Here is a 15,061-nt window from a genome sequence, read left to right on the forward strand (position 1 = left end):
CCTCTTTACAAAAAGGGGGACAGGAGACTGTGTTCCAACTATAGGGGGATCACACTTCTCAGCCTCCCTGGGAAAGTCTATGCCAGGGTACTGGAGAGGAGAATTCGGCCGATAGTCGAACCTCGGATACAGGAGGAACAATGTGGTTTTCGGCCTGGTCGTGGAACGCTGGACCAGCTTTATATCCTCAGCAGGGTGCTTGAGGGTTTGTGGGAGTTTGCCCAACCAGTCTACATGTGCTTTGTGGATCTGGAGAAGGCATTCGACCGCGTCCCTCGTGACATCCTGTGGGGGGTGCTCCGGGAGTATGGAGTCCAGGGCCCTCTGGGGAGGTGTTCCGGGCATGTCCCACCGGTAGGAGGCCCCGAGGAAGACCCAGGACTCGCTGGAGAGACTACGTCTCTCGGCTGGCCTGGGAACGTCTTGGGGTCCCACCGGAAGAGCTGGAGGAAGTGTCCGGGGAGAGGGAAGTCTGGAACTCTCTGCTTAGACTGCTGCCCCCGCGACCCGGCCCCGGATAAGCGGATGAAAATGGATGGATGGATGGATGGATGGAAGTTGCGCAGAACAAGGCTGAGTGCACTCCTGAGCGGTCATCACCTCCATTTTTCCATCTTTCTCCTGCACTACTGCAAACCCTGCTTTAAGCTCCGACCCCTGCCTATAGCAAGATCCATCCACAAACAGAGTCATGTCTACTCGGTCTAAAGGAGTGGCACTCAGGTCAGAGCGTAGCTTAGCATACCGCTCAGCTTCCGCTACGCATTCATGTTCTTCCCCCTCATGGGGCAGTGGAATGGCATCTGCTGGATTTTTTACCTTGCAGACACGTATTGTCACATCTGGATATTCAAGGAGTCTGTGATAATCACTGAGGCGTGGTGCAGTTAGCACAAATTTGCCTCTTTCAATCAATTGACAAGCTTGTGATGAGACATAATTTCAATGGGATAGCCCATGCTCAAAGCTGAGGCTTTCTCATACATCAAATGAGCAGCAGCTAGGTGCCGATAACAGGTTGGCAGACCCAGCTCCACAGGGGTCAAAGACAAAGAATAATACGCTATGGGCTGAGCATGTGTTCCAACTCCAGTCCTCTGTGCCAACACACCACACGCATGCTCCTGTCGACAAGAAACATACAACAAAAATGTTTTCTCGTAGTCTGGGAGAGCCAAGGCTGGAGCCTGCTGCAGCAACATTTTAACCGTCTCAAACGCCATGTGACCCTCTGGGGTCCATGAGAGCGGTGCTCGCAAATTGCCCGCTCCTTTAGCTTTTACCATGTCTCTTAAAGGCTGCACAACTGTGGAATAACCATCAATCCACTCAGCGCTATACCCGTCAGCCCTAAAAATGTCAACATCTTTCGGACTGTGGTCTGTTTGGGTGCTTGGGACACAGCTTTCAGTTGATCAGGAGACACAGCTCTGGTCCCCTCTGCAATCACTCTCCCCAAATACTCCACACGAGCCCTACAGTACTGCAGCTTCTTTAGTGATGCTTTATGACCTCTCTCGGCTAACAGGGTTAACAGAGTGATAGAGTCCTCATGGCATGTTTCCAAATCAGGTGCGCAGAGGATTATGTCATCAACGTACTGGATGACAGTGCTTTTTAGCTTTTCGGCCAAATCATCCATATCTTCCTTTAAAACTTTGTTAAATACATGTGGACTGTATGTGTAGGATCGTCCCCTATATGTGAATGCAAAAAGAGGTCTGCTGTATTCACTTACTTGCACGCTGAAAAATGCTGAACACAAATCAACCACTGTAAACCACTTTGCATCAGGTGGAACATTGGACAATAACGTATGCGGATTCGGGACTTCAGCTGGATAATCTTCAACTACTTCATTTAAAGCTCTAAGGTCATGCACTAGCCTAAACCTTTCCTTATTCGCTTTTTTAATTGGAAATATAGGTGTGTTACTGCTAGGATGCGGCTCCTCCACAAGCACACCCGCATCCAACAGACCTTGAATGGTTGGCTGAATTCCAGCCTCTGCTTCAAGCGGAAGCGGATATTGTGATTTCCATGGAGGCCTACAATCAGGTTTCAGGTGCACCTCCACCGGCTGTGCAGACTTGATTAAGCCTACATCAGTTTCGTGTTTAGACCAGAGTTTTTCTGGTTCTCGCTCCACCATTTCCTTCTGTAAATCAGAATGTTGATGACAGAGCACAGTCTGACAAGGAAGGCTGATGACTTGTGGGGACGCCCAACCCTCAGCTGAAATAGCTATTTTTAGAAACAACTCATCCTCACTCACCCAAATGTTTTTGTTCTCTGTAGGTCTAAACTTTGCTTGTTTAGATTGCACAAACATTTGACCTAAATGTTTTGGCTCGTACTCCGGATGTCAGGTTCTGGCTCTGGGTTTCAGTTTTATTTTGAAAAGGACTCTGTTCATTTGGCCACATTATCATGTCTTGGGTTTTCTAGTTTTCAATTCCGGTTTTATTTTGGTAGTCTCTGTGGTGGAAATTTTGCAATAAAGGCAGATGAGAGAGTTGTCCTTTTGTGCGATTTATTGAAATAATAAAGAAAGGATAAAATAAAAATAATGGGGAAAGCAAATAAAAAGCATGGATGTTGATCGTGCACATCAACAAACCAAAAACCAGCTGGGGAGATCAGTGCACACACCACGGAGGTATAATGCAAAGAGCCCACGATCCTCAAGTTGCTTCTGCCTTTTAACCTTTTTCCCTGGACCTGGTGGAATCTCCTTATCACACTGTGGGTGAAGATGTTCATATTACACAGGGAATAAACAAGGCTACAGCCTTGGGTCTGGTGAGGCATCAGACAGAAAGGAGCCAGAGCCCAGGGTTAAAAGGCAGACTCAGGCCATGAACAATCGGTCACCTGGAGAGGGAGATAGATTGTCTGTCTGAGAATGTTCAGTTCTGGGTCTAATCAACAAGTACAGAATGCATGGTCACTATGCAGAGTCAGAAATGAACACAAGAAGCATTAAAGTACAATTTTTCTATTACATCTCCCAGGTTTCTGTTTCAGTTCGAGCTTCACTTCCGGTTTATGTCACGTCACAGCTGTTCTTGCTTCACCCGGTCATTACACACACCTGTGTTAAATCAGTAATCACTTCTTGTATTTAACCACCACCTGTGTCCTTAGTTCTCTGCCAGATCGTTGTTTGTGTGTTACTGTCGTTCCCAGTTCGTTGATCCTGTCCGGCCGTGTTTTGTGTACCCTGTTTTTTGCTCTGCACGTTACCGACCTTGATTGCCTGCCTGACCACGATTCTCCGCCTGACGACTTGGTACTGTATACCTGGCTTTCGTGTATGAACCTTGCCTGTCCCTGACGCTGTCTCTGCCTAACCCGGAATAAACCACCCTTTGATCACCATCAACCTGTGTTACGCTGTGCATTTGGGTCCTCATCCGAGCATTCCCTGACACCGGATTCACTAGAAGTGTAACGTGGGGCATGCTATTTTTTATTTTGAACTCTTGATCTAAATAATCCCCTTTCTCTACCGTCATCGCAGCTCCCTGCCTCCCTAAGACGATAGACGCAGACTAGATCGGAACTTTTTCTAGCTGTTTTTTGATCCAGTCATCTGGTTGCGCTTCAGATTCTGTTTTGAAATATTGGAGTGTGCAGTGAGGAGGACACGCAGGTCGAGAAGCTTCTGGCATGTTGGCTCGGATGAAGTCCATTCACATTTCAGCAGAGTTCATGAATGTCTTATCTATATTTCCGAGCCAATACACCATTTCTTCATCTTTTCTCATAGTCATCTGATGGTGTACAGTGTCCACAATCACTCCATCCGGCGTGCATAGGATAGTGCAGTCTAGTTTACACAGGGCGTCTCGTCCCAGTAAATTCACAGGAGTCTGGTCCGATATTAATACTGGCAGTTCCACTGTTCTTCCCTGGAACTGTAGAGGAACCGGGCTCGATCGGGGAATCAGTTGCATTGTCCCTGAGAATCCAACGATCCGTACATACTGTCCAGATCTTGGGAGGTGATCAGCATCAGCGTTGCTAACACAAGTGTAAGCAGCTCCGGAATCAGCCATCATGTTAATAGGTTTACCAGCTACCTGTACCGGCACCAAAGGCTCTTCATAAGGGCTTGAAACAGATGTTAGTGGCAACTGACACTCCCCTCCCGGATTCCCCTGATCCTCAGGGCATACCTACTAGCCAGCAGGGGGACCCCGCCATGGACTGGTGGATCCCGTCTGCCGGGCCGCTCCCTGTTGGTTCTGGCTGTTTACGGCTCGCATCCATAAGAAGCACTGGCGTTTTATGTGTCCGATCTTACCACAATGAAAGCACTTCATTCCACGGCTATCCCCCATCCCTCTTCCTCTGCCAGCTGAAACTCCCCCTCTCATCCTTGATGGGCCTCCTCTCCATCCGTCTGGCTGGACATAGATCACTTGTGGCTGGACAGCCGCTGGGGCCGCCCCTGGGGGTGGGGGTGCGTGTTGGACCACAGCTTGTATTTTCTTTTTCCCTTCTGTGAGCTGCTGCTGGGTCAGCTTTCTCACTGCCTGCTCGTCCTGCTGCTTCTGACGGAGCACAGCAGAGCGAACTTTGGTCACAGCATCTATCACGTGATCTTTGAATTGTTCAAAGGGCATGGTGTAGAGTCCCACTGCATCACCCAGCTTACTCTGTGCAGGGAGTGGCAGCCCGTCAACAATCCTCTTCCTCAGAGCCTGCCTATGGAAAATGTCCTCACCAGGCTTCCCACCTGTTTGTCTTTTCCATTCTTTACGTGTGAGGTGAACATAGGCTTGTGGGCTCTCATCATCTTTTATTGATGATGAGAGCCCACAATGCTGTCAGGCTGGATTCTGGTTGGATAGCGCAGTCTCAGGGTTGTCCACAGCGCGTTGCGATGTCTGTTGAATAGTTCTCCATTGTGTGCCTGTGTTCCAGCATACGCGTTCATCTGTGCTGCTCTCAGCGTTTCCTCCATTTCCTGTTTCCTCAGTACTTTTCCCAAGGGGGCTTTGAGGTCACCCATAGCCAGGATAGTGGCGATGGTTTCTTCTTCGAAAGCTGCAATCCACTTCCCTGCACCATCATGCAGACAGGGCAGCCTTTGTACCAGCCCCTCCAGATCCATGGTTGGCCAGGGCACATACTGCAGATTCGCACCTTTGGCCAGCAGGGGGTATTCTGATGCTTCCTCCACCACTTCTGACAACACTGGCTGTCCCTGGAAGCTGAGTGTGATGATTCCATTCATCTTTCCATGCTCTTCTTCCACCTCACTCCCGGGAGCAAACGCTGCAGCCACACTCACTCGTTTCTTCATCCCTGGCTGCTTGGGCTTGGCTCCCTCCTTCAAATAGCGGGGGGTCGACACCATGCTCGGATCTGGCAGCTTAGAATATTCCACATCTGCCAGTGACCTCCGGACCCTCTCGCTTTCCCCAGTCGCACTCTCTCCGTCACATTCCTCTTCGGCCTCGCTGCCGTCCTCTGCACACTCTGATTGTTTGATGACTTGCATTACTTTATCTTGCAAACCACTAATGCGGCGAGTGTCTTTCCCTGCAAGCTGCGCTGCTTTTGCATATGTGGCGGGCAGCTCCTCTAGGTCATCTAGCTCTATCTCTCTTTCCCTGACCTTTTTTAACTCCTCAACCGGGTAGATGCTTTTACCTGATCTGCCAGATCTAAGCGAGTAGTCCCCCAACAGTCTTATTTCCCGAACAGGCATCTGTGCAGCGTACAGAGGGGGTTCCCCTTTTCTTTAGCTCAAGTTGCTTTTTCACATGCTCCACTGTTTTTTTCCCCCAACATCTTGACCTGGTCGGTAAATAGTTTTAGCATTGCAGTCTCTCGCTCTCGTTTTTGCGCGCGCTTAGCAGATTTATCTTTTATTTTGTAATTTTTTATTAACACAATATCGCAACTGGAGATGTGTCTTTTTGTGTAGCCATGGTTCCTATATATGGTATATATGTATGTATGTATGTATGCGTATGTATGTATCTATGTATGGGTACGGGATATATGTGATGTTTATTTGTCAAACGAACAGGAAAAGATTTTTTTTTTTTTTAAGTTTAACTGCTGTCCGTGACAATAATAATAGTGACAAAACTAATGCTTTATTACAGTCGGCCTCCTATGTGTCTATAGTTCTCCAATGCACACTCACACACACACACGCGCGAGCTTAATGCTCTGACCGGTACGACACACACGCTGAGCCTAGTGCTCTGAGCAGGAAAACACACACTCTCTCTCGGGAGCGTAAACAACAGAAGAGGCCCACAGCTGACGCTTCCACACCCAATTCAGAGACCGCGCCTCAACTCCCCCCTTTTTTATTATTTTAATAAACAAAGCAGCCGCGGTCTTCACACACCGTGACCAGCTTGACCACGCCCAACCACAGTGCGGACACGTCGTCACAAAAAATGCACTAAAATACTCAGATTACATCAAAATGATTATAAAAGTACAAAGAAAAGTAAACATGATATAGGACAATAAAGTATTAAGCTACTACAAAATTAAAACTTTGTCGCCACCTGGCACCAAGCCAACGTCTCCACCCAACTATCTGAAAACACACACGTATGAGGAGCGGGGATCTGTCTCTAGTCACACACACACACTCACTCACTCCCCCGCCCTCCTGCTCTCTTTTCCTCTCTCCCTCACACACACACACACACTCCTTCTGCACCGGAGGAGTAGAGGAGCCGCTGTCAACCCAGCCTACTCAAATTTAAATCAGCAACAAGCAACTATTACGCCGTTTAACTTCATATACGTATATACACAAATTCACACTTGATTAAACTTCATACACTATTGGCAGCACACTTCATATGCATATCACAGAAGGCGCTTTTACCGGTTTCCCTATGTTTCTCAGGCCTCACAACTCATGAGAAAATCTACACTGCTACACCATATGCTTATATATTTAAGGCACTGCAGGTTTATGTGCGTATGAGGAGACCTACATTAAGCTTGGGACTGATCAATCCAAACTTACAAAAAGATGTTTAGTATATGTTGCCAATTTGGGTTCTTTTTCTTGGGCCTGCACTTCCAACGTCAGTTACCGTACTTACACAGCCTTAAATTTATTTTAGCCACATACCGACTATAAGCCCTTCATTTAGAATCTCCCAACGTCGTCTGTCAAAGAGTTAACATTTAGGTCAACATTTAGAGGTCAATAGGCCATGTCATTTTTTATTTCCCCACAATAAAAGCAAAGCACAGCACACCCATAAAGCAGTTGGTTAGTTATATTTATATACAGCAACTTATACAAGCAAATTCTCCTCTGCCTCTTTCCGCTTATCCCTACACAGATAGTTTTCTTCAAAATAGCCGAATCAGAATTTAGAATTTTCTAATGTAACCAACATTTGCCCACACTGCCCCCAACACAGAGAATCGTCATGTAAGAGCTTAAGCGCATCTCACCTGTGGCCACCAGTGACGAGTCGTCTCGGGCTGGGTGCAGTCGGGCACCTGTCGGCTCCAGACCCGGCTGTTTCCTGCCTGCTTGGAGTGACGCCAATTTCTGTCGTGTATTTTCTTTTCTTCAATCGCGGCAAAGATTTCACAGGAACTCAACTTTGAAGTTTAAATCAATAGCATACAGGTTTATTATATGACAAATTAAAACAATCAGATAATGATTACAAAATAGTAATAGCAAGAGAGGCAGAGACCAAATTCACCTGCTTGTTCCTCTGCAGAGAGAACTGAGAGGTCGGAAAAGGTCCGCTGTGTGCTTTCAGCGGACCCTCTGCGAAGCGCTCTGAAAACCCCAGCCTGTGGAGGCCTGCTTATAACCACCACCTAAAGTCTTTCCACGTGTCCAAATAAGGCTACTTGGAAAGTCCTGGCGCTGGGCCGTGTTATCTGTCCGGCTCCCAGATCCCTCTGGCCCAGCTTCAACCTCCCAGTTCCTTTCCCAGGTCGGCGTGACATTTTGAATAGCTCAGATAACCATTGTTAGACAACAGATTCTGTAAACACAGACTCTGTGAACCCAGTTTTTAATTTTACTACACCGCCCACACAGATCCTCCTAGACAGAGCCACAGTAGCCACAGAGAAGACACCCGAGGTCAGAGTGGGCCACTGTGGGTCAACGCTGTCCGCTCCATGAGAACCAGGGGCATAACACTCCCCCTAGTGGCAGGGAGCCTGAGGACCCACGATCCGTAGGGAGCCCACCAGGAGATGCCCTTGCGCCCAGAGTGGGGCCCACCCCCAGTCCGCCACATACAAGCGTAGCGGGGCCTGCCCTATTGGCCGGACCCCGGCATTATTCTGCTTTGTTTTTATTACTACTTAATGTCATAGATTCAGCATTGTTGCCTGTTTTTTGCCTGGTTTCCTGTTTTATTTTGTCGACTTCATGTTTAGTTTCAGTTTTCGCCAAGTTAATTTACACGGCAGGCAAGGATCAGGCAGGATTCGGTAACGGTGGTCAGAACAAGGTCAGGGTCAGGAACAAAACACGGACAAGAACGCCGGATAGTGGTGAGTACACGCAACAATCTGACACTTTTCTTAGGTGAGCACTCGTGCTTTTATACAGGTGTGTGATTACTGATAACGGACAGGTGTGTGTAATGAGAACCGGAAGTAGCAGTAGCAAGGCTGTGATCTGACTAGAGCAGGAAGTCCTTTCAAAGTAAAACCGTAAACAAGGCCAAACTAAAACAGGAAATGAACATGGCAAACCACAAAAACAACACAGGAACAATCCTGGTTTATGACACCAGCTGTGTTAAATTAGTTATCACTTAAGTTATTTAAGCTCCAGTACTCACCTGGTTCAGATGAAGTGTGTGCTACTTACTTAACAATCACACAGTGTAATGTACTAGTCAGTAATATGCATAGAGCTGCTTCACTGAGCATCAGGAGTTTGACCTGTCAAAGCTGCAGCTGTGCTGTTGTCATGGAGGTGAAAGATGGGAAAATAAGGTTCATTCTGCTCGATAAAAGCAGAGTTGCACCCCTGCTAAACAGGCTTGTTACAGCATAACCATGATAGCTACCAAAACAGTAGTTAAGTTTATAAATGCCAAGGCTTTATTGAGCAACTTGTCATGAATTGTGCGTTTAGTCATTGTTTTCTGCCACTCCCTGTTTTTTATTTGACCCTTCCTGTGTCACGGAACGGCAGATGAACGGACCCACATGCACAGCGAGGACTCGGTAGACAGTGGATATAGTTAAGAAAGTCTTTAATGACAGAATCCAGGTCACAAAACGGTCCAGGTCATTCACGGAGTAGCAACACCATAGGGCTTAGGCAAAATCGGGTCCGAGGACAGGCGGGAGTCAAAACCAGAAAGGGCTCAGATCACGGGAACAGAATCGGCGGGCGTAGACAGGTCCAGAAACGAGCAGAGTTCAGTAACAGAGTGACTTACGAGAGTGGTCAGGATCAGACGGGAAGCAAAGATCAAAAACGTAACAGGTTCGATAACGGGGTAAGCTGAACAAGACGAATGCTGGAGCGTGAGAACAATGAATCAGTAAACGACGATCTGGCAGAGAACCAATGTGACAGGTGGTGGTTAAATACACGGAAAAGATCACTGATACAAAACAGGTGAGTGTAATGAGGACCGGGAGTGAAGCGGGAACGGCTGTGGTGTGATGGGAAACGGAAGTGTTTACAAAATAAAACCGGAAACTGGGATCAAAAACAGAAGAGTCCTTTCAAAATAAAACCAAGAACGAAAACCTGACAGTACCCCTCCCTCTAGGACGCCTTCCACGGCGCCCACGGAAGCCCCCCCCCCGAACCAGGGCGGGCGGAGGGTGGACACAGGAGGAGGGACCGAATCCCTCCCCTTCCAGGCAGACAAGCAGGGTGGGTGGAGGGAGGACCGGAGGAGGGTCAAAACAAGAGTCCACAGAACCAAAACCGAAAGTCCATGACAGGGAGAACAGAGTCCAGGAGTTCCTCACGAGGGTGGTGGCAGGAGAGTCCACCACGACGGCTGGCGAGGTCCGGGAGAGCAGGGCTGAGCCCAGCCCCCTCCCCGACGGAGATGCTCCGGGGTTCCCAGGGTCGCGGCGGACGACGACGGCAGAGGCTTCGCCATCGTCGTGGCAGGCGGGGACTCACCCCAGGCGAACGGCCGTGGCGGTGGCGGAGTCGAGGCGGACAGCGCCGAAGGAGGCAGCGCCATCCAATCAGCAGGCGAAGCCGAGGGCGAGGCCACCAGTCCGGCAGCCGAGACCAGGACGAGGCAGGAACCGATGCAGGTGCGGCCGGAGCCGAGCCGCCAGGAACCGATGCAGGTGCGGCCGGAGCCGAGCCGCCAGGAACAGATGCAGGTGCGGCCGGAGCCGGGCCGCCAGGAACAGATGCAGGTGCGGCCGGAGCCGCGACGGGAACGACCCCCTCCTGGAGGTCCGCCGGAACCGCGACGGGCGCGACCCCCTCCTGGAGGTCCGCCGGGACTGCGGCTGGCGCGACCCCCCTGGAGGTCCGGGGATGGGATGGCGGAGAATGGAGGGTGAAGGGAGAGAAGGGCGAAAACTAATGGAGGTAGCGGGGAATGAGAAGGGCGAGACCCCTCCTGGAGGTCGCCGGGACTGCGGGCGCGACCCCCTCCTGGAGGTCCGCCGGGACTGCGACGGGCGCGACCCCCTCCTGGAGGTCCGCCGGGACTGCCGCTGGCGCGACCCCCTCCTGGAGGTGCGCGGGAACTGCCGCTGGCGCGACCCCCTCCTGGAGGTGCGCGGGAACTGCCGCTGGCGCGACCCCCTCCTGGAGGTGCGCGGGAACTGCCGCTGGCGCGACCCCCTCCTGGAGGTGCGCGGGAACTGCGGCTGGCGCGACCTCCTCCTGGAGGTGCGCGGGGACTGCGGCTGGCGCGACCTCCTCCTGGAGGTGCGCGGGGACTGCGGCTGGCGCGACCTCCTCCTGGAGGTGCGCGGGGACTGCAGCTGGCGCGACCTCCTCCTGGAGGTGCGCGGGGACTGCAGCTGGCGCGACCTCCTCCTGGAGGTGCGCGGGGACTGCAGCTGGCGCGACCTCCTCCTGGAGGTGCGCGGGGACTGCAGCTGGCGCGACCTCCTCCTGGAGGTGCGCGGGGACTGCAGCTGGCGCGACCTCCTCCTGGAGGTGCGCGGGGACTGCAGCTGGCGCGGCCTCCTCCTGGAGGTGCGCGGGAACTGCAGCTGGCGCCGCCTCCTCCTGGAGGCCGGCGGGCGCTGCGGCTCCGAGGGTGACAGAGACTGGAACGGCCGCAACATGGCCGACAGGGACTGGAACGGCCGCAACATGGCCGACAGGGACTGGAACGGCCGCAACATGGCCGACAGGGACTGGAACGGCCGCAACATGGCCGACAGGGACTGGAACGGCCGCAACATGGCCGACAGGGACTGGAACGGCCGCAACATGGCCGACAGGGACTGGAACGGCCGCAACATGGCCGACAGGGACTGGAACGGCCGCAACATGGCCGACAGGGACTGGAACGGCATCTACTTGGCCGACAGGGACTGGAACGGCATCTACTTGGCCGACAGGGACTGGAACGGCATCTACTTGGCCGACAGGGACTGGAACGGCATCTACTGGGCCGACAGGGACTGGAACGGCATCTACTGGGCCGACAGGGACTGGAACGGCATCTACTGGGCCGACAGGGACTGGAACGGCATCTACTTGGCCGACAGGGACTGGAACGGCATCTACTTGGCCGACAGGGACTGGAACGGCATCTACTTGGCCGACAGGGACTGGAACGGCATCTACTTGGCCGACAGGGACTGGAACGGCATCTACTTGGCCGACAGGGACTGGAACGGCATCTACTTGGCCGACAGGGACTGGAACGGCATCTACTTGGCCGACAGGGACTGGAACGGCATCTACTTGGCCGACAGGGACTGGAACGGCATCTACTCTGGAGCTGGCATGGCTACTTGCCGCTGCCAAGCTCGACGGAGCAGACGTCGGGCCTGATCGGGTGTGCATGGCACCTGTACGACAGGTGGTGCCCTCTGGTTGGGACACGACCTGCGCGTGACCCGACTGAACTGGAACCTGGACAGGAACGTGACCCGACTGAACTGGAACCTGGACAGGAACGTGACCCGACTGAACTGGAGACTGGACAGGAACGTGACCCGACTGAACTGGAGACTGGACAGGAACGTGACCCGACTGAACTGGAGACTGGACAGGAACGTGACCCGACTGAACTGGAGACTGGACAGGAACGTGACCCGGCTGGGCTGGAGACTGGACAGCTCGCGGCTGGACTGGAGACTGGACAGCTCGCGGCTGGACTGGAGACTGGACAGCTCGCGGCTGGACTGGAGACTGGACAGCTCGCGGCTGGACTGGAGACTGGACAGCTCGCGGCTGGACTGGAGACTGGACAGCTCGCGGCTGGACTGGAGACTGGACAGCTCGCGGCTGGACTGGAGACTGAACAGCTCGCGGCTGGACTGGAGACTGAACAGCTCGCGGCTGGACTGGAGACTGAACAGCTCGCGGCTGGACTGGAGACTGAACAGCTCGCGGCTGGACTGGAGACTGAACAGCTCGCGGCTGGACTGGAGACTGAACAGCTCGCGGCTGGACTGGAGACTGAACAGCTCGCGGCTGGACTGGAGACTGAACAGCTCGCGGCTGGACTGGAGACTGAACAGCTCGCGGCTGGGCTGGAGACTGAACTGGGCTCGACTGGGCTGGAGACTGAACTGGGCTCGACTGGGCTGGAGACTGAACTGGGCTCGACTGGGCTGGAGACTGAACTGGGCTCGACTGGGCTGGAGACTGAACTGGGCTCGACTGAACTGGGCTCGACTGAACTGGAGACTGAACAGGGCTCGACTGGACTGGAGGCTGAACAGGGCTCGACTGGACTGGAGACTGAACAGGGCTCGACTGGACTGGAGACTGAACTGGGCTCGACTGGACTGGAGACTGAACTGGGCTCGACTGGACTGGAGACTGAACTGGGCTCGACTGGACTGGAGACTGAACTGGGCTCGACTGGACTGGAACGTGGACTAGACTCGACTGAACTGAGACCTGAACTGGGCTCGACTGGACTGGGCTCGACTGGACTGGGGCTGGAACCTGAACGTGACAGGGCTGCACTAGAGCGTGAGCGTGGCGAGGCTGAACGGCGACTGGAGCCTGAGCGGAGCATGACTGAACTGGGGACTGGGCAAAACACGACTGAGCTGGGGACTGGGCAAAACACGACTGAGCTGGGGACTGGGCAAAACACGACTGAGCTGGGGACTGGGCAAAACACGCCTGAGCTGGGGACTGGGCAAAACACGCCTGAGCTGGGGACTGGGCAAAACACGACTGAGCTGGGGACTGGGCAAAACACGACTGAGCTGGATACTGGGCTAAACACGACTGAGCTGGGGACTGGGCAAAACACGACTGAGCTGGGGACTGGGCAAAACACGACTGAGCTGGGGACTGGGCAAAACACGACTGAGCTGGGGACTGAACAGCTCGCGTCTGAACTGGAGACGGGGGACCGCATGAATGCAGGGAATCCTCCCAGCGGAACAAACATGGAGCTGGGCAGGTTGATGCAGACACAACGGTCCGACGGGGCGGGGAGAAGGAAACCGAAACCTTCGGCGGTGCGACCGGCGCTGGCGTGGTGCGGAGCGCGTCGCTTAGTTCATCAGACCTAGCGCACAGTCGCTCATAGAGGCGACGAACACTGGGGCGCTCTAACACACTGTCATCGTCCTCCAGCGTCAATATCGCCACCTCCACGGCGCTGCGCTGGTTCTTCGGGGTAACCGCCCGTCGGTAATCCTCCGCGAGGATCTTAAAATAAACTCGTAGCTCGCTAGGTAACTCGGCACAGGTGAACTCCATGCTCCCTCGGGTGGATTATACTCGCCGTTAAAAAAAAAAGGAGCGAGAAAAACAGTCACTGACCTGACCGGAGGCTGAGTGCTGGCTGGGTCCAAGTCTGGCCAGATCGTTCTGTCACGGAACGGCAGATGAACGGACCCACATGCACAGCGAGGACTCGGTAGACAGTGGATATAGTTAAGAAAGTCTTTAATGACAGAATCCAGGTCACAAAACGGTCCAGGTCATTCACGGAGTAGCAACACCATAGGGCTTAGGCAAAATCGGGTCCGAGGACAGGCGGGAGTCAAAACCAGAAAGGGCTCAGATCACGGGAACAGAATCGGCGGGCGTAGACAGGTCCAGAAACGAGCAGAGTTCAGTAACAGAGTGACTTACGAGAGTGGTCAGGATCAGACGGGAAGCAAAGATCAAAAACGTAACAGGTTCGATAACGGGGTAAGCTGAACAAGACGAATGCTGGAGCGTGAGAACAATGAATCAGTAAACGACGATCTGGCAGAGAACCAATGTGACAGGTGGTGGTTAAATACACGGAAAAGATCACTGATACAAAACAGGTGAGTGTAATGAGGACCGGGAGTGAAGCGGGAACGGCTGTGGTGTGATGGGAAACGGAAGTGTTTACAAAATAAAACCGGAAACTGGGATCAAAAACAGAAGAGTCCTTTCAAAATAAAACCAAGAACGAAAACCTGACATCCTGTTTATTTTCTGCTCTGGTCTGGTTCTTTCTGGGTTACCATATACAAATAATCACAGACAACGGCCAATTAAAATATGAACGCTTTATTAAACAATTAATATTTACTCCAGTGTCAACACTATCTTGAATAACTCCGCAACTCACAACTTAATCTGTGGTGTGTTCGTCTGGAAGTACCGTATGTATATCGAATGTGAATGCGTGTTGCCTGAGGTCAAAGGGGTGTGTATGTGTGTGTGTGTGAGAGAGAGAGAGAGAGAGAGAGAGAGAGAGAGAGAGAGAGAGAAAGAGAAGGGAGGAGGAGCGCGCCCCCCTTTAGGGGCGTGGTGAGATGGCACAGCTGCGCGTGTGCCGGTGAGCCCTTTGAATGGAGCGCGCATGTCTGGCGCTCACAGGAAAAGAAGCGTGTAAAGGAGTGTGAAGTGGGACTAGTGTGAATAAGGCTTGTGGTCACACAAACACGCGATATAGTT

The 15,061-nt window shown here is 52.5% G+C and overlaps 1 protein-coding gene across 1 annotated transcript; it reads right to left on the reverse strand.

Annotated features, from left to right (window-relative positions):
- Nucleotides 1–4,835: 4,835 nt before the first annotated feature.
- On the reverse strand, nt 4,836–14,580 carry LOC129603038 (paternally-expressed gene 3 protein-like). The gene is made up of 4 exons (XM_055502537.1): nt 13,064–14,580; nt 12,704–12,847; nt 4,991–5,722; nt 4,836–4,847 (listed from the first exon to the last, which is right to left on the reverse strand). Exons 1-4 carry the CDS (start codon nt 13,880–13,882, stop codon nt 4,836–4,838), a joined length of 1,707 nt encoding a protein of 568 aa, XP_055358512.1. The 5' UTR covers nt 13,883–14,580.
- Between the last annotated feature and the right edge of the window lie 481 nt (nt 14,581–15,061).

Source organism: Betta splendens, chromosome 15 (genome assembly GCF_900634795.4).
Source record: "Betta splendens chromosome 15, fBetSpl5.4, whole genome shotgun sequence".
Lineage (NCBI taxonomy): Eukaryota > Metazoa > Chordata > Actinopteri > Anabantiformes > Osphronemidae > Betta > Betta splendens.